Below are 25,549 nucleotides of genomic sequence, written 5' to 3'. Positions count from 1 at the left end.
GGCTTTGTGATTTGTCTCGGAAAAAGAAACATAATTTGTGGACCATGCTGATGAAGGTATATATGGACCATGAAATGACTGATACTATGTCACGACATTAGCCGATCGATCGAGATGGAATGAGTGAGAGACCGTTTCATACGTAGGCTGGTTCCTAGGAGATGACATGGCAACATTAGGAGTTGAATTCTTCTGACTAGACATACGACCATGCTTCTTGCTGCTCGATTAATTACTTGTTGTTGTTAATAAACGTGTTAGATAACACGATCTACCTTACTTATACGTATGACAGAAAAAAAAACACAGAAAAAGAGAGACACATCGCTGTTTCTTCCCGAGGATATCGATGGTGCGCGCTAGAATTGCTGGGATTCTCTTAAACAAATTGCTGCTTTTGTTCGTATTACCGGGAGAAGAATCTTCTCAGGATCTTCGTAGCCCTTGAATAATTCAGCTTGGCACATTCCACATATATATACACATATATAGGATGCCAAATGCAATCCCCATATCTAGTATCTAATATATAAAACCATCGTCGTCATTGCATTTTTTTCTCGAAGAACGTAAAGAATACATTCATATGCTGCTGTTGTTCGATTCACATGCCACATAAACACACTTCTTTTTAGCATAAGTTGATCACGACACGGATCAAGTGTCCTTCTCACAATGACGAGAGGGTGGAGGACATATTCCAAATGTAGATATATGTCGTCCACCCGGGCCAGGAGAAGGACAATACACAAGAGCATCAAGGTGGCTCTGGCATGGATCTCTATAGTGGTGGCGGTGTAAACCTTGCATTACTCTGGTTTCAACCCATTAACGATAAACCATATATCCAAATTAAATTATTAATTACAAAGGAGATAGCTGCAGGAACAGAACTCACTCACAATAGCTATAAAAGCAATATGAAAATGAGTTATACTTTATTGACCAATGCAGAAAAAAACAACTACCATATGATGCAAAAAAGTTGCATAATTATTGACTCCAAGTTTCAAATTAAGGCCTTGTTTAGTTCGCGAAAATTTTTAGATTTGGCTACCGTAGCACTTTCGTTTTTATTGACAATTATTGTCCAATCATATACTAACTAGGCTCAAAAGATTCATCTCGTAAATTACAGGTAAACTATACAATTAGTTATCTTTTTTATTTATATTTAGTGCTCCATGCATGTGCCGTAAGATTTGATGTGATGTTGAATCTTTAAAAATTGTGGGAACTAAACAAGGCCTGAAAGCAAAAACCTGCAGTTCCTAGTTATCTTCGAGTCCCCGCAATGGCGTCCGGTGCCGTAGCCAAAACGTCCCCTTAAATGAAATCCGTAGATAATATTTTGGTCGTTACTGTTTGTCAAAAATAATGTCAATTCTTGGTAGCCATTGGTCCAACACATTGTAGAAGCACATGTCAATCTCTAATGGTTATATAAATCATTTAAATTCATCCTCGGTCTAATTCCAAGAGTAAAGAATCAACATGCGACAAAGAAATTTTGCATGACATTTAGAAAGGAGGTGTGTTGAATAGATTCTTCATGACTAGAAACAACATGTTTTACTACCAAACCAACTCCTCCTCCCTAGGTTATCCTTGGTAATATCAACACCCTTTTTAAGGTACAAATTAGGGCCTTGTTTAGTTGCAATTTTTTTTGCAGAATGGGCACTATAGTACTTTCATTTGTATTTGACAAATATTGTTCAATCATAGACTAACTATGCTCAAAAGATTCGTCTCACAAATTACAGACAAACCATACAATTAGTTATTTATTTAATTAATATTTAATGCTCCATGCATGTGCCGCAAGATTCGATGTGATATGAAATCTAGAAAATTTTGTAAAATTTCTTGGAAACTAAACAAGACCTAGATTGGGCACAGGTCCTCCCTCTTTTCCGTGGAAAAAAGAAGTGACATATATGCACATGGTGAGTGTAGCAAATATACTATAATACAATCCAGTACTGTTCACTCGTTTCAAAAAAAAAAAAATCCAGTACTGTTCACTTGTATGCGCAGGAGAATTATGTGGATCAGCCGCCGGCCGGGCAGTTTGAAAACCAGATCCAGCTAGACTGTAATATTGCCTTTCCAAATGCAAGAAAGCACAAAAGAAGCTGTAGTAGTACGTGGAGCAGGTTAAAAGAAGACCTCGTCGACAGATTTGGTGGCTGCTGCTGGTGGCTAGTGGCTACTCTCTTCAAAGGGAACTCATTGATTCGACTGGGATGTACGTACGAATCGCTGAATTAATCAGGCGACCCATGTCTTTGAATGATTCAGTCCAATTAACGAAATATACTATCATGCGAAACACTGAAGAACATCGGACGAACCTGTCCTAATCAGCACGTATTATCATGTGAGAAATTTAAAGTAGAGCATATATCGATCAGAAAGCTTCTCCATCAAGGTTAAAGCACCCTTCCTTTTTGACCACACATGCATGGTTTTTGGACCAAATGATGGGAGAAGATCTCAACCACCTCCACTATATGCTGCAGTAAGGCGGTAAAAACAAGTGATCCAAGATTTTGTTTAGATTGAGCCGTCAGCCATGGCAGGTCGTAACTTGTCGGTCAGGCAGCCATCCTTCCATTGGTCTGAAATCGGACGTTTGGGAGCGACAGAGCTAGCGTTTGTCTGAGAACACGATCAGACTTCAGTAGCCATTTGCACTAAAATTTTAAAAAAGTACGTCTTGAGATCATTTAAGAGATTTTGTCTAGAGCATATTGTGTCGAGGTAGATCTACAGTGCATGCATCATGGTGGATTATTATCATTGAAGTTGTTTTGGTTTGCGTTGCGTGATTGATTTCGATCGGGTGTATACGCGTGTGCTGCTGTCTGCTGATCAGATTTCAGCGGCCTTGTTGAGTTCCTAAAATTTTTCAAGATTCTCCGTCACATCGAATCTTGCGGCACATGCATGAAGCATTAAATATAGAAGAAAACAAAAACTAATTACGCAGTTTACCTGTAAATCGCGAGACGAATCTTTTGATCCTAGTTAGTCTATGATTGGATAATATTTGCCACAAACAAACGAAAGTGCTACAACAGTCGGGAATTGGTGCAAAAATCACTTAGGCCTTGTTTAGTTTCAAAAATTTTTGGGAAATCGATACTGTAGCACTTTCGTTTGTATTTGACAAATATTGTCCAATCATGAACTAATTAGGGCTTAAAAGTTTCGTCTCGTCAATTCCGACCAAACTGTGCAATTAATTTTTATTTTCGTCTATATTTAATACTCTATGCATGCGTCTAAAATTCGATGTGACGGGGAATTTAAAAAATTTTACAAAATTTTTTGGAATTAAACAAGGTCTTAGTTCTGAAAATTTTTTGGATTTCGGTCCTGTAGCATTTTCGTTTTTATTTGACAAACATTATTCAATCATGAATTAATTAGACTCAAAAGATTCATCTCGTGATTTACAGACAAACTGTGCAATTAGTTTTTGTTTTCGTCTAGATTTAATACTCCATGCATATGACACAAGATTTGATGTAATAGGAAATCTTGAATTTTGTTTAAAATTTTAAGGTGGAACTAAACAAGGCCTTATCTTGTTTTGTTCCAGACTGCTACTGTACATATCCAGCTACGGAGAAGTACAGAAGTACGAATGTCGCAGGAACAACTGGTGCAAAAATTGCCATTGATAGCCTTTTCTGACTTTTGTGTTCTGGAGCCTCTGACTTTTGATCGGTTAACATATTATTCATGCATGCTTCAGAAAACGTTGATAATTTTTGGATAATGATTGCATGTTCCATATGTACTTTCTGTAGCGATGCGTGTACATTTATGTGTATCTAGACTAGTTGTGGATTCTTCACCCTCATGCACGTACATACACCTAATTAAGCGAGACTTATAATGCATGCATGCATACGCTGAACTTGATTTTTGCCTCGAGGGCCAACCAAGAGACTACTACTAGAGGTGGGGCAAGCATGCATGCATGATGCATGCACGTCATGCAGTGCGTTGCACTTGAACAAACTGTTACCAGCGCCGGGGTTCGTTTGGCCTTGTTTATAGTTCACTCAAAAACAAAAAACTTTTCAAGATTTTCCGTTACATCAAATCTTGCGACACATGTATAAAGTATTAAATATAGATGAAAACAAAAAGTAATTGCACAGTTTGCCCGTAAATCGCGAGACGAATCTTTTAAGCCTAGTTTACTTCATGATTGAACAATGTTTGTCAAATAAAAATGAAATTGCTATAGTGTCAAAATTCCAAAAATTTTTGGATCTAAACATTAGTTTCACGAGTACTAGCACCAGTAGGGTACTGTTAGTGATCTGTTAGGGCACTCACAATGCAAGACTCTATCATAGAGTCCAAGACAATTAATTACATATTATTTATTGTATTTTGTTGATGTGGCAGCATATTTATTGAAGAAAGAGGTAGAAAAAATAAGACTCCAAGTCTTATTTAGACTCCAAGTCCACATTGTTCGAGGTAATAACTAACTTTAGACTCTATGATAGAGTTTGCATTGTGAGTGCCCTTACTAGACTCTAGCTTTACACTCTCAGCACGGGCTTTCGTACGTTTCTCTCCTTCCGACGCACACAACTACTGTGGTGTACCCGAGTTTCATCACAAGGCAACGAAATTATTACCGAGTGCACAGTTTTTCCACGGAGATAAAAACAAGGGTACATGCGTACGACCAGAGGGAGGCTAGAGCTAGCTTTTAACTACTGTTGTCCAGAATTATTACCCATCAGCGACATGATGATCCTCTTAAAATGTCGTCAGTTTCAGGAACCATCGATGGCTGCATCTGATTCGCGGGCGACCAGGAAACGGCCCTCCTGGTCTTAACCGGCTGCCTTTCCATGCGTCGTCTCATCAGTGGCCGGCCAGTCCAATCGGAACATTTACCTTCCTGCAAATCCATCTCTGCGTTCAAATATAAACGTCCACTCTCGCTTTAATTAGGATTAGTAACCTCTCACTAATCCTGTCTTCTTCAATCCACACACGAAACTGACTTTGTCCTCCTCTGCCGTTTCGCTTCGCAATCGCAGGTAGGACGAGGAGCAGGAGCGAGCGAGCTAGTCTCCCGGCCGCCACCTGCGCCTATAAAGCAACAAGGCAAAAGCCTTCACACGCCGGCCGGCTACTTGCTTACTAGTCCAAGTCTAGTACTACTACTCTACTCCGGCCTTGACCCAGCAGCAGCAGGCGTCTTCTTCTCTTCTCCGATCCACCATCTTCCTCTTCATCAAGCGCGGTGGTGCTAGGGCTAGCCTAGAGCTACGTGTCTCAACCTCCCCCTGCGCCATGTCGTATAGCACTCGTGCCATGGAGGAAGAGGGGTTCGGGAAGTCATGGCTTGGCCTGGGGATAGGCGGCGGCGATCTGATGAAGCGGAGCCGGTCACCGGCGCCGGTGCAGTTCGACCTGATGCTGTTCCCGCGGAGTGTCAAGGAAGAAGCTGCCGCGACCGCGAGCAAGAAAGCGGAGAAAGGTGCACGGAAGAGGTCGAAGACGACCATCACCGACGACGATGGGCAGTCGTCGCATGGCGGTCCGAGCCCCAGTGACGACGACGTTGCTGTCGGCGCGGGCGCGAGGAAGAAGCTCCGGCTCACCAAGGAGCAGTCCACGCTGCTCGAAGACACCTTCCGCGCCCACAACATACTCTCCCACGTATGCATCCTTCAGTATATTGTTCATGTCTGCACATATGGATTTTTGTCATATTAGCTAGCTAGTACTAGAATCTGAATTATATATTGTTCGTCTCTGCACATATGGATTTTTTGTTTTTATACCATGCTCATGTGTCTAGTAGAAACTGACGAAAAGATCGTTTCATGCATGTTTGGACAGGCTCAGAAGCAGGAGCTCGCGCGGCAGGTGAATCTAAGCACAAGACAGGTGGAAGTGTGGTTCCAGAATAGGAGGGCAAGGTATATATGAAGAGTAGCATATACATACATATATGTATATATACGTATAAAATTAGTCTGCAATGGCGGCCGCTCGCATGTTCTGAACTTTGTTGTGCAAAAATATGATGTTTTCATCAGAACAAAGCTGAAGCAAACGGAGGTGGACTGCGAGATACTGAAGCGCTGCTGCGAGAGCCTGACGGGAGAGAACCAGCGGCTGAGGCTGGAGCTCGCGCAGCTGCAGCGGTCGGCGGCGGCGGCGGCTGGGCTCTACGTCCAGTCGTTCCCGGCGCCGGCCACGGCCATGGCGAGCGCCATCTGCCCGTCCTGCGACAAGGTCACCGTGACGAGCGGCGGCGGCGAGACAAGCGGCAAGAGCTCCACCAGCTACTCCTCCTGATATGCTAGCTCGGTTCAGATCGGCAGTTGAGATTTGATCCTTTGAGCAGAATGGTTTAGTTTCGGGCTTTCATGCATGCCTGATTTATTTATGTAGATATAAGTGTGCATGACATGCATGCCACTAATAACTTTGGTATATGCCACTAATACTGCATGTTGTTGTAGCATGCAAGCTAGCCCCTATATTAGCTAGAAATGTTCTCAGATTATTGAGAGTCTGCAATATGGTTGTAATCAGTTACGATCGATTTGAGTTTTAGTATAAACTCGAAGATCATCATCTAGCAGTCTAGCTAGCACCAATTATGTAGTCACGCCGATTGTTTGTTAATTTGTTTATTTTGTTATGTTGCGTTATATATTAGCTATATATGCTACTAATAAGTAATAACCGTTCTGTCTGATGATCGATCTTCACTAGTTCTTGGAATGTGGGATGGGAATGAACATAGAAATTTTTGATTTGTTGGGTATTTTAATTTGTTTTCTGTCTGCGTCCTTTGATCCTTATTACTTCTGTATGCATAGCAAAGCAGTGTAGCAGTGCTCATCTGCCCACTTGCAAGAGCTCTTATCATGTGTACCATTAGTACTTTGGAAGTACTACGGCCCGTACGGTAGCCCCTGGGGAGTCAACTGTTGATTGTCGTTACCTGTTACTGTTACCTTTCTATCCACGTCCAGAAACGGTGCAAACTTCGTTTTCAGTTTCGGGGAAAATGCGTTGCAAGAAATATACTACATATATACTCCCTCGCTTCTAAATTATAAAATGTTAATATATATCTAAATACTGTACAAAGTAAAAACTTATTTAGAAAAGTCAAAATGTGTTATAGTTTTAAATGGATGAAGTAATATAGGATGTGTATTTCATCAAAAAAAAATATAGGATGTGTTTATTTAGTTGGGTGTCATGTGTTCAAACTCTAGTCAAGTCTGCTGGAGCTAATCTGGGCTCGTTTGGTTACCTGTAGTTGGACTTTCGCCTGGCTAAGACCTGGTCGCCGTACACTGCTGGGCTTGGTTCCGAAAAAATGAAATTAGGACCCGTTTTCATAAGGCCTGGCTTTGCTAGCAATCGCTGTGGATTGGCGTCGCCCCCCCCCCCCCAACAGATGAGGACCACGAGAGCTCCGGGCACCCCCCATGAGAGCTTCGTACCATGCTCCCACCGACCAACGCTCCTCCCACCATCACACGAGCTTTGACAAGGTCAACCTAGATCTTCGCCATCGGCCACCATCCCCACCAAGCTCTCATCGGATCTCCGCTGGCATGTGAGCTTCGGTTCGTGCTCTCGCGGCCACCACTGATACGGTGAAGCTCCGACCATACTCCACCACCACACGAACTCCTCCCTCTTCCCTCATCCACCTGCTAGGTCTCTTCTCTCAGCCACCGGGACCGACAAGTACTTCCTCTAGGGCTCCTTGCTCCTCCTCTCCCCTTAGCCACCGACACCCCACCAGGACACCTCAGGACAAGAGGGCTGCCCCGCACCGCAAGAACTAGAGCACTGGACGTTAGAGGCAAGCTCGTCACTGGTGATGCCCCTCCCAAGTGTATGATAGAATGTGCAATAGGCCGGTCACCATGAAAAATATAAGGTGATTCTATGCGCAAGCCAAGTCAGGAACCAAACACACCCATTCTAATCCAGGCTTCCACGAGATAGGAACCAAACACACCCATAGCTTTTACAAAAGATGCTAGAATGTACTCCCTCCGCACTCACAAAGAAAGTCGTTTAGGATAGCGACACGACCTCCAAATTCTAACTTTGACTCCTTGTTCTAATAAAATTATTTATGAGAAAGTGGTATATATATATTTATGAAAGCATTTTTGAAGACAAAATCTAAACTCAATAATTTAAAAGTTATTCATGATTTATATTTTTAATATTTAACCCAAACCTTATCCAAAATGACTTCCTTTGTAAGGATGGGGGAGTATATGTTATAGATTTCCAGACAGCCCGTGGGCCGGCGGCACAACACGTAGCACGGCCTTTTAGCATGGCCCATGGGCCGCACGGCACGGCAGACACCGTGCCCGTGCCGGCACGGCACGAAGGCTAGTGCAGTGCATGGGCCGTCGGCCTGTCCCATGACACGGCACGAGCACGACACGACCAGAGGGCCGGCACGGTGGACGGCACGGCCGGCCAGCACCCCATCCCACCCTCGCCTCGCTCGCCATATAAAAGCCTCCACCAACCCTAACCGGCTAACCCTAATTCATTCCCCCACCCCCGCAGCCGCAGCTCTCGCCTCTCGGTCTCGGCTCTCGCTCTCCCTGACTCACTCACTCAGTCAGAGCTGATCCAATCCGCCGCTGGCCCGCCGCCGTTCGCTTTGAGCTCGCCGGCCGGTCGGCCCTGCCCCTGCTCTGGTGACCTCGACACCTCGCCGCCCGCTCGTTCTCCCTCTCCTACCTCCTTTCCCTTTCCGGCGGTCCGGCCTTCCCTCCTCCTCCAGTCCTCCTCCTCCGGTGTACCAGCATGGCACGGTCAAAATGGCCATGGCTCATGGGCGGCACGGCACGGAAAATCCGGCCCATGTGCCGTGCTGTGGGCCGATGACCTGGACCATGGCACGGTCAGGCACGGCACGGCCGGCACGCTGTAGTGCCGTGTCGGCACGGCACGGTGTGCCTGCGTGTCGTGCCGACACGACAGGATGGCCATGTATAGTATATGTTTTTCATCTCTCTGTTTCAAATGGTAAGATGTTTTATTTTTTCTAGATATATTGTATTTCTAGAAAAAATAAAATGTCTTCTAATTTAAAATGAATTAATGGAGTAAAAAATAAGAAGAATAATAAAAAGGGAAAGAGAGAAAAAACGTATCTTTTTTTTTTAAAAAAAAACAGTTGACGGCAGAAGGCTTTTATCCCTATCCTCGTCTCGTGCGATGCTTCCTGTTCTCCGTTCCCGTTTCCCGCTAACCCACAACTTGGAAGGTCAGGGCCCATTAAAGGCCCAACTACAACCAAGCGGATATATACTCCGAACCGCGACCTGCATCCGCCACTGACCCCAGAGTCCCAGTGCCAGCCGCCAGCGCTCGCTCTCCCTAGCCCCCGCCACCGCCGCCGCCGCCGCCGCCCTACGCCAGGTGCCGAGTCCTTCGCCGGCGAAGAGCGCCCACTAGGTATCCCCACCCCTTCTCTTCCTTGTATGTTGTGCGAAACAGAGCTCCCAAACTCTAACCCCAAGCTATTTGGCGATTTCATGCTTATTAACTTCTGACTTTTTTGCAAAAAAGATCCGAGCTTGGAAGAGGAGGAGGGAAGCGAAGATGCTACGGCGGAATATACGTCAGCGTCGGGAGTACCTGTACACCAAGAGCCTCGAGGGCCCCCAGCGGGCGCTCTTCGAGAAGAAGCGCCGCATCCGGGCGGCGCTCGAGGAGGGCAAGCCCATCCCCACCGAGCTCCGCAACGAGGAGCACGACCTGCGGAGGCAGATCGACCTCGAGGACCAGGAGCGTCAAGGTGCGCGCTGGTGCCGTATCCCCCCTCTTTACTCCATTTGCGGTAGGGAGTGGTGTGTTTGCATCGTTTGTGCCTGGCTAATGATGTGTTCGTTTACTAGTTCCGAAGAGCATCGTTGACAACGAGTACGCCACTGCCACCGTTCGGGAGCCCAAGATACTCTTGACCACGTCTCGCAATCCCAGCGCGCCCCTAACTCAGTTTGTCAAGGTATGCTTGATGGGAGTTTTTAGATGATTTCCCCTTTCCATGGGTTCAAATGATGCATTACACTCAGGAATTCAGCTAAACCCACCTCTCTGGTTCTTTTGCTATGACCAGGAGCTCAAGGTTGTCTTCCCAAACTCACAAAGAATGAACCGTGGTGGTCAGGTATAGTGTGGCAGCCCTTTATAGAATGCCATGTTCTTTTTGTTTCAGCCACATATAGTACTTGCTATGTATCCTTTGCAATAAATTAAAACTGGTTGTCCATGATGTTTATGTAGTGAACATATTGTCGTGCAAAATTCGTCACGCTTTAGTATTTTGTTGCCTTGGTTCTTGTTCTTCACTCATCTGTATTTTTGGCAGGTCATATCAGAAATTGTCGAGTCCTGCCGCTCCCATGATATAACAGATCTTATTTTGGTCCATGAACACCGTGGTCAACCTGATGGTTTGATTGTCTCGCATCTACCTCATGGTCCAACTGCATACTTTGGGTTGCTCAATGTGGTAAGTGTGCTTAACGTTTTTTGAAGTATACATATTCTGGGCTTGTGCCGAGCACAAGTTTACACAATGATTGCCCACACTTGGTTGTATCTGAGGTTTTGGTGTTGTGTGCAGGTGACACGTCATGATATCAAGGACAGGAAGACAATGGGCAAAATGTCAGAAGCTTACCCCCATTTAATACTGGACAACTTCTCAACTCAGGTGGATCATACTTGCATTGTAACATGTGAACAGTTATTTTTAGTTTGCTTGCCCTCATGCCTTATCTTTGTTGTCGTAGTGTCTTGTTCTTGTTCACCATATTTGCTTGAAAGGTAAGCAACTTGAGTTGTTGGGATGAAAATGCTGAAGAATGTGTGTGCGTGCGTGCTGTGGGTGGGGGGATGGGGGACAGTTGTTTTTTGTTTATACCTTATTCCTTGTCTGTTATTAGGAACTGGAGGCTCCCGTGATGTTTCTTTCCAGTCTGATAGCTTTTTCAAGAACTGCTCTCCCTCGTACACATACTCATTATTAAAGAATTGTTGGAAATTTTCTGCTTCTCCTGCTGTTTCCACTCAAGTTCACTGTTTTATTTCATTTTCCTATCTACACATTGTTTGATTTAACTATAGTTCCGATCCAAAATATACTGCTGCTCACATCAAACAAAATTTTGAATGTAAACAAGTGTTCACACTACACTTTATACTTTTCTCACTACCTTGTGTGGCTGCCATGATGGACTTCTCGTTAACCTGAGATATACTATGCGGATAGAATATATCCATTCAAAGACTAGCTGAGCAGCATTGATTCTAAAGATATAACAAATTGAGGGTGTTGTGATTTGTTTGTGACAGTATTTTCATTCGCTTTTTTTGCCTAGCATCCACCATGTGCACGCCTATTTTACAATGTTGGGAGGCAATGATGTGTTCTCGTAACATGATACATGTTTGTTCGATGAAAGACAGGTCCATTCATAGCTCAAGGCAGAGCCTCCACCTTGAGTAGTCTTCTATGTTTAACTTCTCTCTTTGGTTGTTTGGTGGCTCTATTTATTTTTGTTTTAAATTAAATAGAGTTGCAGTGAATCCTAATATTTCCACGGAACTCGAGGTTGTGATAATGTTTATCTTGTTAACTTGGGGATGTGCTTCCTATCTATACCTGTTACAATGGAGGTTACAATGATGTCTTTCTCGTTAACCTGAGCATTTATTGCATGGAAGACACCTAATTCCATTCATAACTCGACTGAGAACCTCCACTCTCTATGCTTTTCTTATTCTTTGGTCGTTTGGTGATTCCTTTTATTTCTGTTGATTTCTTTTCCAAATTAAACACTGTTGAAATGAATTCTAGTATTTCCACAGCACTCTGAGGCTGTGATGTTGTTTGACTTGTGTTATTTTTGTTCTAAATTAAATAGAGTTGCAGTGAATCCTAATATTTCCACGGAACTCGAGGTTGTGATAATGTTTGTCTTGTTAACTTGGGGATGTGCTTCCTATCTATCCCTGTTACAATGGAGGTTACAATGATGTCTTTCTCGTTAACCTGAGTATTTATTGCATGGAAGACACCTAATTCCATTCAGAACTCGACTGAGAACCTCCACACTCTATGCTTTTCTTATTCTTTGGTCGTTTGGTGATTCCTTTTGTTTCTGTTAATTTCTTTTCCAAATTAAACACAGTTGAAATGAATTCTAGTATTTCCACAGCACTCTGAGGCTGTGATGTCGTTTGTCTTGTGATGTGCTTGCTATTTATTCTTAATTTTGGAGGTTGCAATGATGTCTTTCTCGTTAACCTGAGATGTTATTACATGAAAGACACCTAAATCCATTCATAACTTAGACTGAAAACCTCCACTTTCACTGGTTTGATATGCTTTGCTTTTCTTATCTTTTTTTTCCTTAATAAAAAACTATTGTTAACCTGATATGTACATGCTACTGTGAAGACAAGTCTCAGTCCACTATAGCTTCTGAAGGTTAGATTTAGCATGAGACACTTTGTTTGGCTGATGAGAGTGGAGCCATTCTGTGACCTGGTTAGTTTCTAGAATGGATTGGATTGTAGCAACTTAAACTCTCTTTGGAGTTTTACTAGTGATATAGCTTGTCTTTCTACTTGTAGATTAGCTATATTCCTGTTTTCTGAATTGTAGACAGCATTGAACGCTGTGTCCTGCATGACCACAACAGTTTAATAACCTGACATCCTTTGCAGATTGGTGAAAGGACTGCAACTATTCTCAAGCACCTCTTTCCTGTGCCAAAGCCAGATTCAAAGCGAATAATTACTTTTGCTAACAGAGATGACTATATCTCTTTCAGGTACGCATTTCACTATTTATGCAATATAGTTTCTTTGGTGACTAGACTATGATGTAGAGCGCTTGTTGCCGATATGCTTTTTACACTTCATGGGAAGACTTACAGCTCCTTTAATTTTGTCATAAGGCATCATGTCTATGAAAAACCAGGTGGCCCCAAATCGATCGACCTGAAGGAGGTTGGCCCCCGGTTTGAGTTGCGGCTGTACCAGGTGACATAATTCTTCCATCAACACACTATTAGAGGCTCTCATTGCAAAGTAATTTTTGGTCAGTATTAACATGTTGCTTTTCTCCACCAGATCAAACTAGGAACCGTGGAACAAAATGAAGCGCAAAGCGAGTTTGTGCTGCGGCCCTACATCAATACTGCCAAGAAGCAGAAGACTCTTGGGGCTTGAACTCCACTGCAGTACAGCATTTTTTAATTTCTTTTCTTTACTTTATGCTGTAGTAGTAACATTAATTCATAGGGTGATTAGCTCCATGTTTGTCTTATATGCATACTTCGCAAATCTGAGTTATTCTTGGGGGAGGAAATCATTAATTTAATTAACTTATGCTTTGAGAGTCACCTAAAATATTTGTGTTGGGCGTCCAGCCAATGCATAGTTACCCCAGCATCTATCGGCGCGGGGAAAGTCCCTGGATCGCTGCTTGTTTATTCCCTACATATTAACTTGCAGTTCAAATCAGGATGTATGTGAATCGTCAATCGACATTTCCTTTTCAGGAGCAATCTCTCTCAACGGAAGTGGCTAGACAATCATACAAAAGGCTATGATCCATCTTATTTCTCAATTCATTCTTGGCAAAGGTCATTGAAACATATTTTCGCCACTCGGAATACCAATTTGAGAAGTAAGGAAACCCAATTACCAATTTGAGAAGGAAAGAAACCCAACTGCTAACTTTAGAATATTTCTATATCACTACGAATCAACAACTCACAAAAGAGAGGGCAAAGGGATATAAATATCCCACCACTCTAAAACTAGCGTTACAAGCTGGTACCTTGGTCACTCAAATCCGGACCTTCCCTTCTCCGTAGTCCCTACACGAATTCTAGACCACGGTGACAAAATATTGGGGCTTTGTTTAGTTCCAAATTTTTTTGAAAATCGACATTGCAGCACTTTCATTTGTATTGGACAAATATTGTCCAATTATGGACTAACTAGGCTCAAAAGATTTGTCTCGTCAATTCTGACCAAACTGTACAATTAGTTTTTATTTTTGTCTATATTTAATACTCTATGCATACGTCTAAAAATTTGATGTGACGGGAAACTTACAGCGTGTTTGGTTCATGGAGTATTTCATCTGTAATGAATTGATCTAGCATATCAAAATTCCTTGTAGGTTCAAGTCATGCTTTGATTGTATTTGGTTAGTAGAGGGGAGTCTTCCGAGAATGCGCGCGTCTGATGGTTTCGACGAGAATGAGGTGGTCTGTGACTTTTGCCTGCTTGTGGAACGACCTCGTGACGGATGAGTTGAACCGATGCGTCCAAACAAATGGCACGGTTAGGCCCTGTTTAGTTCCATCGAATCTTTGACACATGCATGAAATATTAAATATAGATAAAAATAAACTAATTACATAGTTTGGTTGAAAATTGAGAGACAAATCTTTTAAGCATAGTTAGTCCATGATTAGAGCATCTCCAACAGTTGGCCATTTGTACTTTGCCATTTGTTGGAAAATGCCAAGTCTAAGAACCATTTGCCAAAGGAAAAAAGAGGAGATCTCCAACAGTTGGCCATTTTTTGAGTTGCCATTCTCCTAAATTGTGGACCCACCGGGATATTCCTTTTTTTCGCGCTCTTGCCGCGATTCCTATCCTTCGCGCGCGCGGGAAATTCTACCGCCAATTCCATCGAGGATTTCATCGGAGATTGCCATCGATCGCCGGTGTACATCGCGGCGGCGCTTCGTCGTCTCGCCCTGTCGTCTCGCCCCGTCGTCTCGTCGTACCGCGTCTCGGCCGAAGGCGCATCGCCCCGTCGTCTCGTCGTACCTTCGTCTCGGCCGAAGGCGCATCGCCCCGTGGTCTAGCAAAGTGCATCGCCCCGCCGTCTCGCCCAACGCGCATCGCCCCGTCGTGTAGCAAAGTGCATTGCCCCGTCGTCTCGCCCCAAAGCGCATCGCCCCGTCGCGATGAAAAGGACGCGAAGAAAAGGAAATAGTCGCGCGCGGGCGGGAAAAAAAAGAGTCGCGGCCGGGAGGGGGAAGGATGCGACCGAGCGTGGACAAGAAGTCCTGGATTCCCGGGATTCTAAATTTGCCAAACCAAAGAGCCTATGCAAAAATGCCTAGTTTGGTCCATCAAATGCCAAGTTTGGCAAAATGCATAAGTCAAATGGCCAACTATTGGAGAGCAATTTTTATGGTTTTTGGCAAATTCCTAGAATGCATAACACAAATGGCCAAATGTTGGAGATGCTCTTAGCCTTAAGTGATACAGTAACCCACATGTGCTAATAACAAATTAATTATGCTTAATAGATTTATCTTACAGTTTCCGGACGAACTATGTAATTTATTTTTTTATTAGTTTCTAAAAATCTCTCCCCACATTCTTCCGACATATCGATGTGACATCCAAAATTTTTTTTATTTCCAATCTAAACAACGCCTAGGCTCGGATATAGGTTCACCATCCTTCGTCGTTTCATCATGACGTGAACCAAACACGCGAGTTTGCTATGCTACTTAAACGATGTAACAGTTGTACTAAATGATCGTTCGCTGATGTTGTATACTCCATTTATATTTTTTTAATAGTTGTTCTCACATCCCGAAAAGTCAAAAATATTTAAATTTTGATTAAATACATAAAATAAATATTAATATTTATAATACATATCATTAGATAGATTGTTAAATCTACTTTCATAAAAAATTTTGTTTAGAGATGCAAATGTTATTAATATTTTTTTCTACAAGCTTAGCCAAACTTGAGAAAGTTTGACCGATACAAATCTCATGGTGACTTTTAAATAGAGACGGATGGAGTAGTCATTCCTAGATTTTTAACCACCTTGAAGGTCATGCAGAATCTAGTGGCAAAGCCAGAAGATTTCAAGAGCCCGAGCAATTCTCATTAAACAAAAATATTTAACTATAAAATTACAGAATTTTATATTAAGTAAAAATATTTAACTATAAAATCATAGAATTTTATATAAATATAAAGAAGATTTTTTTGTATTTTGACGAGAAGCCCGGCCGGCCGCCCGGGGTGGCTGGGCGGTGGCTCGGCAGTGGCAGAATCATTGAGGGGTAGTGATCAAGATTCCCCTAGACAAGTTTTAGATCCACATTCTCTTAAGAAACATTTTAGATGATGAATTAGAACCTCTTTATGAAATCGTTTAGCTAATAAACTAGATTCTAATTAAAAAATATGTTTTTAACAAAAAATTATATAAATGAAAATATGCTTCAGAAAATCTAAAGCTTTTTTTATAGGCAAAGAACATCTTATACACTACCCATTTTAATTTATTGTATTAAAAAAACATTCGTTGATGTAGAGGAGAGGAAGAAACCACCGTCTAGCAGTTTAAGTCTTAACGCATGAAAAGTGAATCATTCGGATTGGAACCCGGGTCCGTCAAACCGTTTGGCACCGATTCAGTTGATTCACATGAGAAACAAAACTGATTCTTGTGCCAAACTTAAAAGTTGCATCATAAACATGAATACTTATACATATATAAGACGGTTTCACAAAAAAAAATACATCTAGAAAATTGCAAGGTTTTGTGGAGAGAGGTAGTACTTGAAATACACTTTATTTGTTGAACTGTCATTTCAATTAACAATCACGATTATTTAATTCACATGAAGCATACTATATCCAATCATACTTTTTTTTGGCCGAACAGATCGTGACGCTAAGGCCTTATTTAGATCAAAAAAGTTTCGAGATTTTGATACCGTAACATTTTCGTTTTTATTTGATAAACATTGTCCAATTATGAAATAACTAAGCTTAAAAGATTCATCTCATGATTTACAGGCAAACTGTGTAATTAGTTTTTGTTTTTATCTATATTTAATACTCCATACATGTAACGCAAGATTTGATGTGATGGAGAATCTTGAAAAATGTTTTATTTTTGGCGTGAACTATACTCGTGGTTCTGGCGTCTCGTGGTTCACTTGTTTGTACTACTCGTGGTTCTGGCGTCTCGTGGGGGGAAAATAAAAGAAATCTTGGCGGCGCATCAGTACCTTGGCCGTCACGGTTCAAGGCTACTAGTGGTTCTGGTGTCTGCTTAATTCCTTGGCGATTGGGCTGTGTTTAGTTTTTTTTTGGAAAAATTTCGCAATACTATAGGATTTTCGTTTGTAAATATAGTCTAATTATGAATTAATTAGACTCAAAAGATTCGTTTTATAAATTTCGACCAAACTGTTCAATTAGTTTTTATTTTTGTTTAGATTTAATAATTTATGTATACGTTAAAGATTCGGTGTGACGAAAAATCTTTGAAAATTTTTGGATTTTGAGTGAAGCAGTCAAGGCCTGGGTACACCGTCGCACACCGCCTCCCGTACGACACGACTTACCCCTGTTTGCAGGTCCCCAGAAGGTTCCACCGGGCAATGCCGCATGGTCGAGCGAGAGCCGAGTCCACGTTTCTGAGCCACGTGTCGGCCAGCCACAGGCTGTGCCACGCATAGTATTTTTTCCTTTCCTTTAATAGGTACGAGTACCAAGAAAATGATGCGTTGTTCGTCAAGTCAACTCACTCGGCACATCAGTTTTGATCGGCAGTCTAACGACTGACCAAGCGCAAAGTCGGTTCCGAACAGCTATACATTCGCGCCAAATGGCACGGATGCTTCAAACCATATGCGAGCGACTGCGAGGGAGATCGAAGTCGCGTCACACACCAAGTCCGCCATGGATACAGACATACAGTCAAACCACTGCACTGCCAGAGAGGAAGGCTTGAGCTTTGCGAGCTACGACGCGTACATCCCGCACGTCCTCGACGTGGCCGCACGACTGCGGCTCAAGATGCGGGAGCGGAAGCTCTACACCAACAACAGCGACGGCGGCGGCTGCGGCGGGCCGGACGCCCACGAGATGCTGTGGTCGTCGCACCCGTTCGCGCACCCATCCACGTTCGACACGCTCGCCATGGACCCGGCGCTCCGCGACGGCATCCGCGCGGACCTGCTCCGCTTCGTGCGGCGCCGGGAGCACTACACGCGCGCCGGCCGCGCGTGGAAGCGCGGGTACCTGCTCCACGGCCCGCCGGGCACCGGCAAGACCAGCCTCATCGCGGCCATCGCCAACCTCCTCGAGTTCGACATCTACGACCTGGAGCTCACCACGGTGCAATCCAACACCGACCTCCGGAGGCTGCTCGCCTGCACCCGCCCCAAGTCAGTGATCGTCGTCGAGGACATCGACTGCTCCCTCGGCTTCCTCGACCGGACGACGTCGACTGACGATGCAGAGCGGAGAGACAATGCGCCGCCGCGCCATCTCACCATGTCGCGATTCCCGCCGATGGGAGGAGGCCCCGCCGGGATGTACGGGGAGAAGATCAGCCTGGTCGTCGTGCGTCGGGGAGCGCCTCATCGTGTTCACCACCAACCACGTCGACCGCCTCGACCCGGCGCTGCTGCGGCCCGGCCGGATGGACCGGAAGATTGAGCTCGGCTACTGCAAGGGCCCCGCGCTGCGCGTGCTCGCCAAGAACTACCTCGGAGACGGCGATTTCGAGCTGACTACTAATGGTGGCCACAGGTACGAGGAGCTGGTCGGAGAGGCAGAGAGGTTGCTGGAGGAGGTGCAATTGACGCCGGCCGACGTCGCGGAGGTGTTCATGGGCTGCGACGGCGACGGTGACCTCGCCGCGCTGCAGAAGCTCGTCGACGATCTCAGCAGCAAGAGAGTTGTTCAGAAATGTGCCGCGAGCGACGTGTGACGCCATGTGCGCATGTGTGGTTCGCGTTCGTAGTCGCTTTCAGGTTGTCACCTATCAAAGTGCTAGATGGAAAACGCCATGAGTAGAAGCTTTGACATATATGGTAGAGAGTAAATCTGGTGAAAAACTTTTAACTATTATTGGAAAGTTGCACCAATTACGAACATATAATATAATCTCCACTATAATTGAAAACTTCTTGGGCCGTTAGACCAGACAAACTCACGTTCCAACAAACTCATCTCCACCGCAGCCCACTAATTCGACCCACTAATCTCCACCATAACCAGGTCAAAACACGCATCTGGCTCCAGAGGGTGAATTTTGCACGCATGCATGCATGCAAGAGAAGTTTCTGTCGTAAAAATATTCTACTACTAGAGTAATAAATCTTTTTACTGTGATTTTGGTTGATCCTTTTTTTAATAATAAATAATAAATAGTTGTAGTAGCCAGTAGGTGCTGTATATGGTCTCTACTGGAGTACATACAGGAGAAAACGTTTTTCCTCCAAAGACCAGCCTGGTTACAGTACGTGACATGTACCGTGATCATAGATCGATCTTAGTATATCCGTATTCAAGTACTATAGGTTACACGTATACGTACCGGATCATCGGTGACGGGCGACGCGGTGTGGAAGACGCCGTGGCAGTTGGCGACAGCCGACCGCAGCGTGTCGTAGTCGAGCAGGTCGGCCTTGCACAGCGCCAGCCTCTCCGCCGCACCGGAGAGCGCCCTCAGATGCGTGTTCTTCAAGCGCAAATTTTTTTTTGTCTGTGACGCCGGCGTCGTCGACGGACGGACGGTCTGATCAGCGGACAGCTGGGAGACGGTGATCAGCGAATTCCAGTCGATCTACGTATCCCTTCCTCAAGCGCGAAATTTTTTTTGCCTGGATAGCATGTTGACGGTGATCAGCGAATTCCAGTTGATCTACGTATCTCTTCCTCAAGCGCGAAAAAAATTTGCCTGTGACGCCGACGCAAGATCCTAAAAGCTCATGGAGAGCAAGATCCTAAAGATTTAGGGATTCAAAACAAACCGCGTCTGAATCAAAGGTAAAGGATTATTTTAAAGCTGATATGTTAAGCTTAGACATAACATTTGCCATATGATAAATTTTATACCGTCCAAATAAGAATATATAATGAGCATAAATTTTTATGTCTGTAAGTGTTTCTACCCATCAATATTCCACTCTGTCACTGGTACCTCGCAGTCGTGAATGCTTTAAAACGAGAGATACAAGTATTGGACTCTTTTGGAATGCAGATGATGGACTCTATTGGAATGCAAATGATAGAATGTGTATATCTTCGAAACACGGTACAACATAATATCTATATGATGTACACATACTTTTTTAACTTATTGAACTAAATAATTCAAAATTAACTTGGTCTCTCGGCTTTAACAGTTAATAGGAATGGAAAGAATAATTAAACATGTAGTAGAGAACAAAAACCTCGACACAAGCAAATGGGAGCACGGTATTGAAATGTCGTCTTGGGAAACTAACCATATGATTGCCCGAAGAATGCAAAAAGGATTCGTAATTACTTCTCATCTATATGTCATTGTATATATATATATATATATATATATATATATATATATATATATATATATATATATCACTAAGGACGGAGTTCTTGGCTGAAATTTTGGCGAGTCGTGCAAACGAGTGCTACAACAAAATCCCTGAAGATATCCAATATTTGATTAAAAAGTTAGAGAAAATGTAAAGATGTCTTTATGTACTGATGATTCATAAAATGTCTATAGACTTAAAAACAATTACCCAAAATTAAAACTCTAAAAAAATTACTATAGCATTCCCTAGAAAAAACCGTGACGTTAGCACGGGCATTATACTAGTCCGAGAAAGACGTCTCGTATCAGGATGTGGAGTGACCTAACCTGACTTGACACCAAACAAAATTAGGTTGGGTAAGAGCATCTCCAAGAGTTTGCCAAAACCACTCGCTATCCTTGGTTTTTTGGCAAAACTAGAAAAATCAAACTCCAACAGTTTGGCATATGGCTTGGCAAATTTTTCCAACTTGCCATCCACCGGTCGTTCACGTGCATATTTACGAGTGGCAGGGGACTTGCCATCCCGTGAATCGCCGGCCCCGCCTCCTCTCACGCGCGCAGATGGAACTTTCACCCTGCATTTGCTGCGCCACCAGGCCTCGTACTGCTTCATATATCCTGTCGCGACTCGAAGAACCAGCTGCGCCGGCGTCTTCCTCGTGAGGATTGGATCCAGATCCCATCGCGAAGTGCCTCCTGGACTCGAACAGACACAGTCACGGTGGTCGCCCTCCTCCCGATCCTGAGGTACATTATCCTTGATCTGATCTCAGTCCAACTCCATTCTTTGATTTGGTTCCCGTAGGGTCATATGCCTTGATTTGATTTAGCGATCATGGTTCATATGCCTTGAATGATTCCGCTGGCTTGCTGGCTTGCCTTGGACTCGCTGACTCGATGAACAGGATTGCGGCTGGATCAGATATCGATGTTGGGGGCCAGCGGAGGATGAGATTTGGGTGGCTGCAGGAAGCGGCGATGTGTGGCGGCGCGCGGCAAGGCGAGGAGTGTCGCGGGCGGCCAGTGAAGCGTCGAACAAAATTAGTTGACGGAGGTTTAGAAGTAGGCCTACTTTTTAAGTTTTAACAAGCTTATATGGCAAACTATTGGAGAGACTATAAAATTTCATTTGCTATATGTTTTAGCAACTTGTCAAATCATAAGATTTAGCAAGTGAATTTTGACAAACTCTTGGAGATGATCTAAACCACTGGTTTGGTTTCAGCGACATTAAGTCACAGTCAGCCACTCAGGGAAGACGCCGGTATGATATGACACCTTAGTCTCATGGATGGCCCGAGCATCTCGAAGACTTTTTCTAAATTTCATTCTCTAAATTATTATTTAAAGAGTCATTTGCATAAAAATTGTTTTCTATATCTTTTCACTCTCCAACAGTTTTGCTAAATTTCATACGCACTCTAGAGAGTCATTCTTGTCTTCTATATTTGGCTAGCGAACTATCTATATTTGGACGACCATTTAGAGAAACTGTTGGAGAGTAATTTTTCATTAAAATCTGTATTCCTAGCATTTAGCATTTAGGAAGTCTCTTGGAGATGCTTAGCAGCGATGTTTTTGGATGTGCAGAGGAATTTGAAGCGGTATTTTTATAACGTGGGGACACATTTATGATATTTACAGAATGAGGAATCCCTCCGTCCATGAAATCAATTTTTAAAGTTGTTCTAAGTCAATTTTTTAAGTTTTGATTAATTTTTTTTAAAAAGTGTTAAGATTTATGGTATCAAATTAGTATAATTAGATTTATTATAAAATATATTTTCATATGATGCGCATTTTATATCATAGATGTTGTTACTCTTTTCTATAAAATTAGTCAAACTTTAAAAAAATTCGACTGATACGGATACTAGGAATTGATTCTTTCGTGGACGGAGGGAATATGTTTTTATGTTCACAATTTCTAGGCATATACAAATAGTCTAGCTTAGAGTTGGCTGAGTCAATTTTGAATTAGCCGTGAAAAAGACAAAATACTAGCAAGAGCCTAGACTCGTACATTTCACAATACTTCGCTCTCCCACATTATATAAACGAAAACAAAAACTAATTACACAGTTTAGCTGTAAATTACGAGACGAATCTTTTGATCCTAGTTAGTCTATAATTAGATAATATTTGTCACAAACAAACGAAAGTGCTACAGTACCGAAAACTTTTCACTTTTCGGAACTAAACAAGGCCTTAATGTTTCATGCATGTGCCGCAAAATTCGATGTGACGGAGAATCTTGAAAACTTTTTGGATTCGGTGTGACTAAACAAGGCCATAGTTATCTTATATTCGTATGGGTTGGCATCCTCGTCTAACTTGAAAAACTATGGCTGAAAATTCCGTTCGTTGATTTATTATGAAAGAAAGATATTGTTGGCTGTTTGAAAAGTATAAGTTGGGTGCTTGGGGTTTTCCATTGTCGTTGCCAATCCCTTTCCTTCTCTTTCTTCAAGGACGCTGTCAGCGGTGAGGAGGCGTGGGCATCGACCCTTTACTTTTTTTTTTTCTATATAACAACTAGATCTAGACTCACTTTGTGGTTGGCCCCTTTGGTTTTTACACAGATGTGGCATGTACTAGCCAAGCCTATTTTTGAGATAACCAAGTTTCAGTTGTTAAATTAGTCATCAAGGTTATGGTTAACTTTAGTTAATAAAATGATCTAAGATAGTAAATTGTAAGGGCTATAAGGTCAAAAAAATTGCGGAGACCAATTTTGACAAATTTTGGCTAGGCATTCTTGGCCACAACGCATAAGGAAAGTAACTAATTAAACACACACTTATGTCACGGTCGAGCCGGCGCTGCCTTTCGGCACTTTACACCTATGTGCTGAAAATGAAACCATCGGTGCAGTGCATCATGTGCATGCATTATGCGAGCTCTGTCATGTAAAATGTATTGTTTGTGCCTGGGTAATCAACGTCCATTATTTCCTAATAATAATAACTCCGGGCTCCATACGTACTTACAAAGTTACAATACAGAAACGAAAAAAAAAAAGGCAAACTCCATGCGTACTACAATAGAGGGGCACCGTCACGACTCATAAACAAACCACCGTCAAGGCGTCAAAGTAATGGAAGCTGACTAGGCAGCCATGCATGGTTGCGCGCCACGTAGGATCCCTGGCTGGCTTTCACTCCGGCGTCTCCTCACCCGGTGCTACTACGGCCGTGGCCGCGGCAGCATCCCGCCTCCGGTGCAGCTCGCCCACAAGCTTCCTCAGCCCGGCGGCGGCACCAGCGCCGTCACAGCCCATGAACACCTCGGCGATGTCGGCGGGCGTGATTTGTACCTCGTCGGGGGCGAGCAGGCCCTCGGCCTCGGCCATGAGGGTGTTCACGGTGTCGGGGTCCTCATCGGCGTCCTCGCAGCCCTCGTCGCCGACGCCGAGGTAGTTCTTGGCGAGCACGCGCAGCGCGGGTGGCGTGCAGTAGCCGAGCTCAATCTTTTTGTCCATGCGGCCCGGGCGGAGCAGCGCCCGGTCCAGGCGCTCCGGGTGGTTGGTCGTGAACACCATCAGGCGCTCGCCGACGCAGGACGACCAGAGGCCGTCCACGAAGTTGAGCACCCCGGAGAGGCTTATGGATTCCCGCCCCATTACGGCCATGGCCGCGGCGGCGGCCGGCGACATCGACATGACGGCGAGCTGCGCCGCGGCGTCTTCGTCGTTGTCGGCACCGCCGTTGCCCCCGGCGCCAAGACCGCCCTTCTTTTTCTTCTTGTTGCGGTCGGAGAGGTCGAGGGAGCAGTCGATGTCCTCGACGACGACGACGGACTTGGGCGTGGTGGAGACGAGCAGGCGGCGGAGGTGTGAGTTGGTGGGCACCGTGGTGAGCTCCAGGTCATAGACGTCGAACTCGAGCAGGTTGGCGATGGCGGCGACGAGGCTGGTCTTGCCCGTGCCCGGCGGGCCGTGGAGCAGGTACCCGCGCTTCCATGCTCGGCCGACGCGCGCGTAGTGGTCCCGTCGCGCGGCGAAGCGCAGCAGGTCGGCGCGGATCTCCTCGCGGAGCGTCGGGTCGAGCGCGAGCGTGTCGAACGTGGACGGGTGCGAGAAGGCGTGCGACGTCCAGAGGCGGTGGTGGTCGTCGCCGGGCCCGGTGGCGCGGTTGGTGTAGAGCCGTCGCTCCCGCGACTTGAGCCGCATCCGGGTGGCCTCGTCGATGAGGTGCGGGATGTAGTGGTGGTGGATGAGGTCCCGGTGCTGGCGCGGGAACTGGAGCTCGAGGCCGCGCTGGTCGCCGCCATGGCCGCCGCGGCCGAACATGTTGTACGGGTTACCGTACCCACCCCCGCCTCCGCCGCCGGAGCCGCGGTCGACGGCGCGCGCGGTGGAGGTCCACTTGACTTGGACCCCGCGGAAGGTGTCGTGGGTGGTGTGCGAGTCCGGGAGCGACGCGACGGGGCGCGGCGACTGGCGCGGCTTGTGGAGGCGGACCGTCGGCGCGGTGGCGAGGCAGCGCGCGCCCAGGTAGAGCTGCGCCGAGTCGTAGAGGTCGTTGGCGCCCCCCGTTGGCCCGTCCGCCTCGTCGATGAGGATGGTGTCGCGGGGCGGGCGGAACGCGGCGGCGACCCACGCGATGAAGCGACGCAGCAGCGCCTCGGCCTCCGGCGGCAGGAAGTCGCGCAGCGCCGTGCGGAACACCACGACGGTCGCTAGCAGGGAGCCCAGCGAGCGCCAGTCCAGGACCATCTCCATGGCTATGGTTGCTAGTAGCTTCTTGGAGCAGAGTGTGCCTGTGTGCGCTTGGCTGCCAGGAGAGTGAGCTGGGGGTGCTTTTTATTATGCCCGCGCCGGGTCGGAGGTTGCCGACTCGGATGTCGTCGGAGTGGAGTGGTTTGGCCGTGTGCGTGCGAGACGTGTCGGCGAGGGAGAAATGGACGTTTGGTGTGCGTGGCGGCAGCGGGTTGGCCCGGGCGGCAAAAGTTTGCAAGAGCTGCGCGCTGTGTCGTTTCGGATGTTTTCCACTGCGATTTCGCGTGTTTTTCTGGAGGGTCAGGGTCAGGGGTCAGGGCCAGCCAAACGACTTGACCTGCCGCTGCGGTGCTGCCGGTGCGCCGGTGAGGTGA

At 45.1% G+C, this 25,549-nt stretch overlaps 3 protein-coding genes and 1 pseudogene across 3 annotated transcripts; 3 read left to right on the top strand and 1 right to left on the bottom strand.

Moving 5' to 3' along the window:
* On the top strand, nucleotides 5,146-6,757 carry LOC8065137 (homeobox-leucine zipper protein HOX18). Its single transcript, XM_002438895.2, has 3 exons — nucleotides 5,146-5,706; nucleotides 5,890-5,969; nucleotides 6,090-6,757. Exons 1-3 carry the CDS (start codon nucleotides 5,338-5,340, stop codon nucleotides 6,349-6,351), a joined length of 711 nt encoding a protein of 236 aa, XP_002438940.1. The 5' UTR covers nucleotides 5,146-5,337; the 3' UTR covers nucleotides 6,352-6,757.
* Nucleotides 9,380-13,482, top strand: LOC8065136 (U3 small nucleolar ribonucleoprotein protein IMP4). The gene is made up of 9 exons (XM_002438894.2): nucleotides 9,380-9,513; nucleotides 9,628-9,856; nucleotides 9,957-10,066; nucleotides 10,178-10,228; nucleotides 10,430-10,573; nucleotides 10,688-10,777; nucleotides 12,796-12,902; nucleotides 13,029-13,113; nucleotides 13,204-13,482. The coding sequence occupies exons 2-9, from the start codon at nucleotides 9,661-9,663 to the stop codon at nucleotides 13,300-13,302; spliced, it is 882 nt and encodes a 293-aa protein (XP_002438939.1). The 5' UTR covers nucleotides 9,380-9,513; nucleotides 9,628-9,660; the 3' UTR covers nucleotides 13,303-13,482.
* On the top strand, nucleotides 17,736-19,066 carry LOC8063815 (annotated as a pseudogene).
* Nucleotides 23,315-25,293, bottom strand: LOC8065135 (AAA-ATPase At3g50940). Its single transcript, XM_021448594.1, has one exon. The coding sequence runs from the start codon at nucleotides 25,176-25,178 to the stop codon at nucleotides 23,613-23,615; it is 1,566 nt and encodes a 521-aa protein (XP_021304269.1). The 5' UTR covers nucleotides 25,179-25,293; the 3' UTR covers nucleotides 23,315-23,612.

Source organism: Sorghum bicolor, chromosome 10, assembly GCF_000003195.3.
Source record: "Sorghum bicolor cultivar BTx623 chromosome 10, Sorghum_bicolor_NCBIv3, whole genome shotgun sequence".
NCBI classification, from domain to species: domain Eukaryota; kingdom Viridiplantae; phylum Streptophyta; class Magnoliopsida; order Poales; family Poaceae; genus Sorghum; species Sorghum bicolor.
The sequence above is the reverse complement of the archived record's forward strand: the minus strand, read 5'-3'. Positions and strand labels throughout refer to the sequence as shown.

Excerpts from the sequence above, each read along its gene's own strand:
- LOC8065137 (XM_002438895.2), top strand. The coding sequence starts at position 5,338 with ATGTCGTATAGCACTCGTGCCATGGAGGAAGAGGGGTTCGGGAAGTCA. Across the intron at positions 5,707-5,889 it reads CCCACAACATACTCTCCCAC|GCTCAGAAGCAGGAGCTCGC; the intron begins GTATGCATCCTT and ends ATGTTTGGACAG. Across the intron at positions 5,970-6,089 it reads TTCCAGAATAGGAGGGCAAG|AACAAAGCTGAAGCAAACGG; the intron begins GTATATATGAAG and ends TGTTTTCATCAG.
- LOC8065136 (XM_002438894.2), top strand. The coding sequence starts at position 9,661 with ATGCTACGGCGGAATATACGTCAGCGTCGGGAGTACCTGTACACCAAG. Across the intron at positions 10,067-10,177 it reads CCCTAACTCAGTTTGTCAAG|GAGCTCAAGGTTGTCTTCCC; the intron begins GTATGCTTGATG and ends TGCTATGACCAG. Across the intron at positions 10,574-10,687 it reads ACTTTGGGTTGCTCAATGTG|GTGACACGTCATGATATCAA; the intron begins GTAAGTGTGCTT and ends TGTTGTGTGCAG.
- LOC8065135 (XM_021448594.1), bottom strand. The coding sequence starts at position 25,178 with ATGGAGATGGTCCTGGACTGGCGCTCGCTGGGCTCCCTGCTAGCGACC.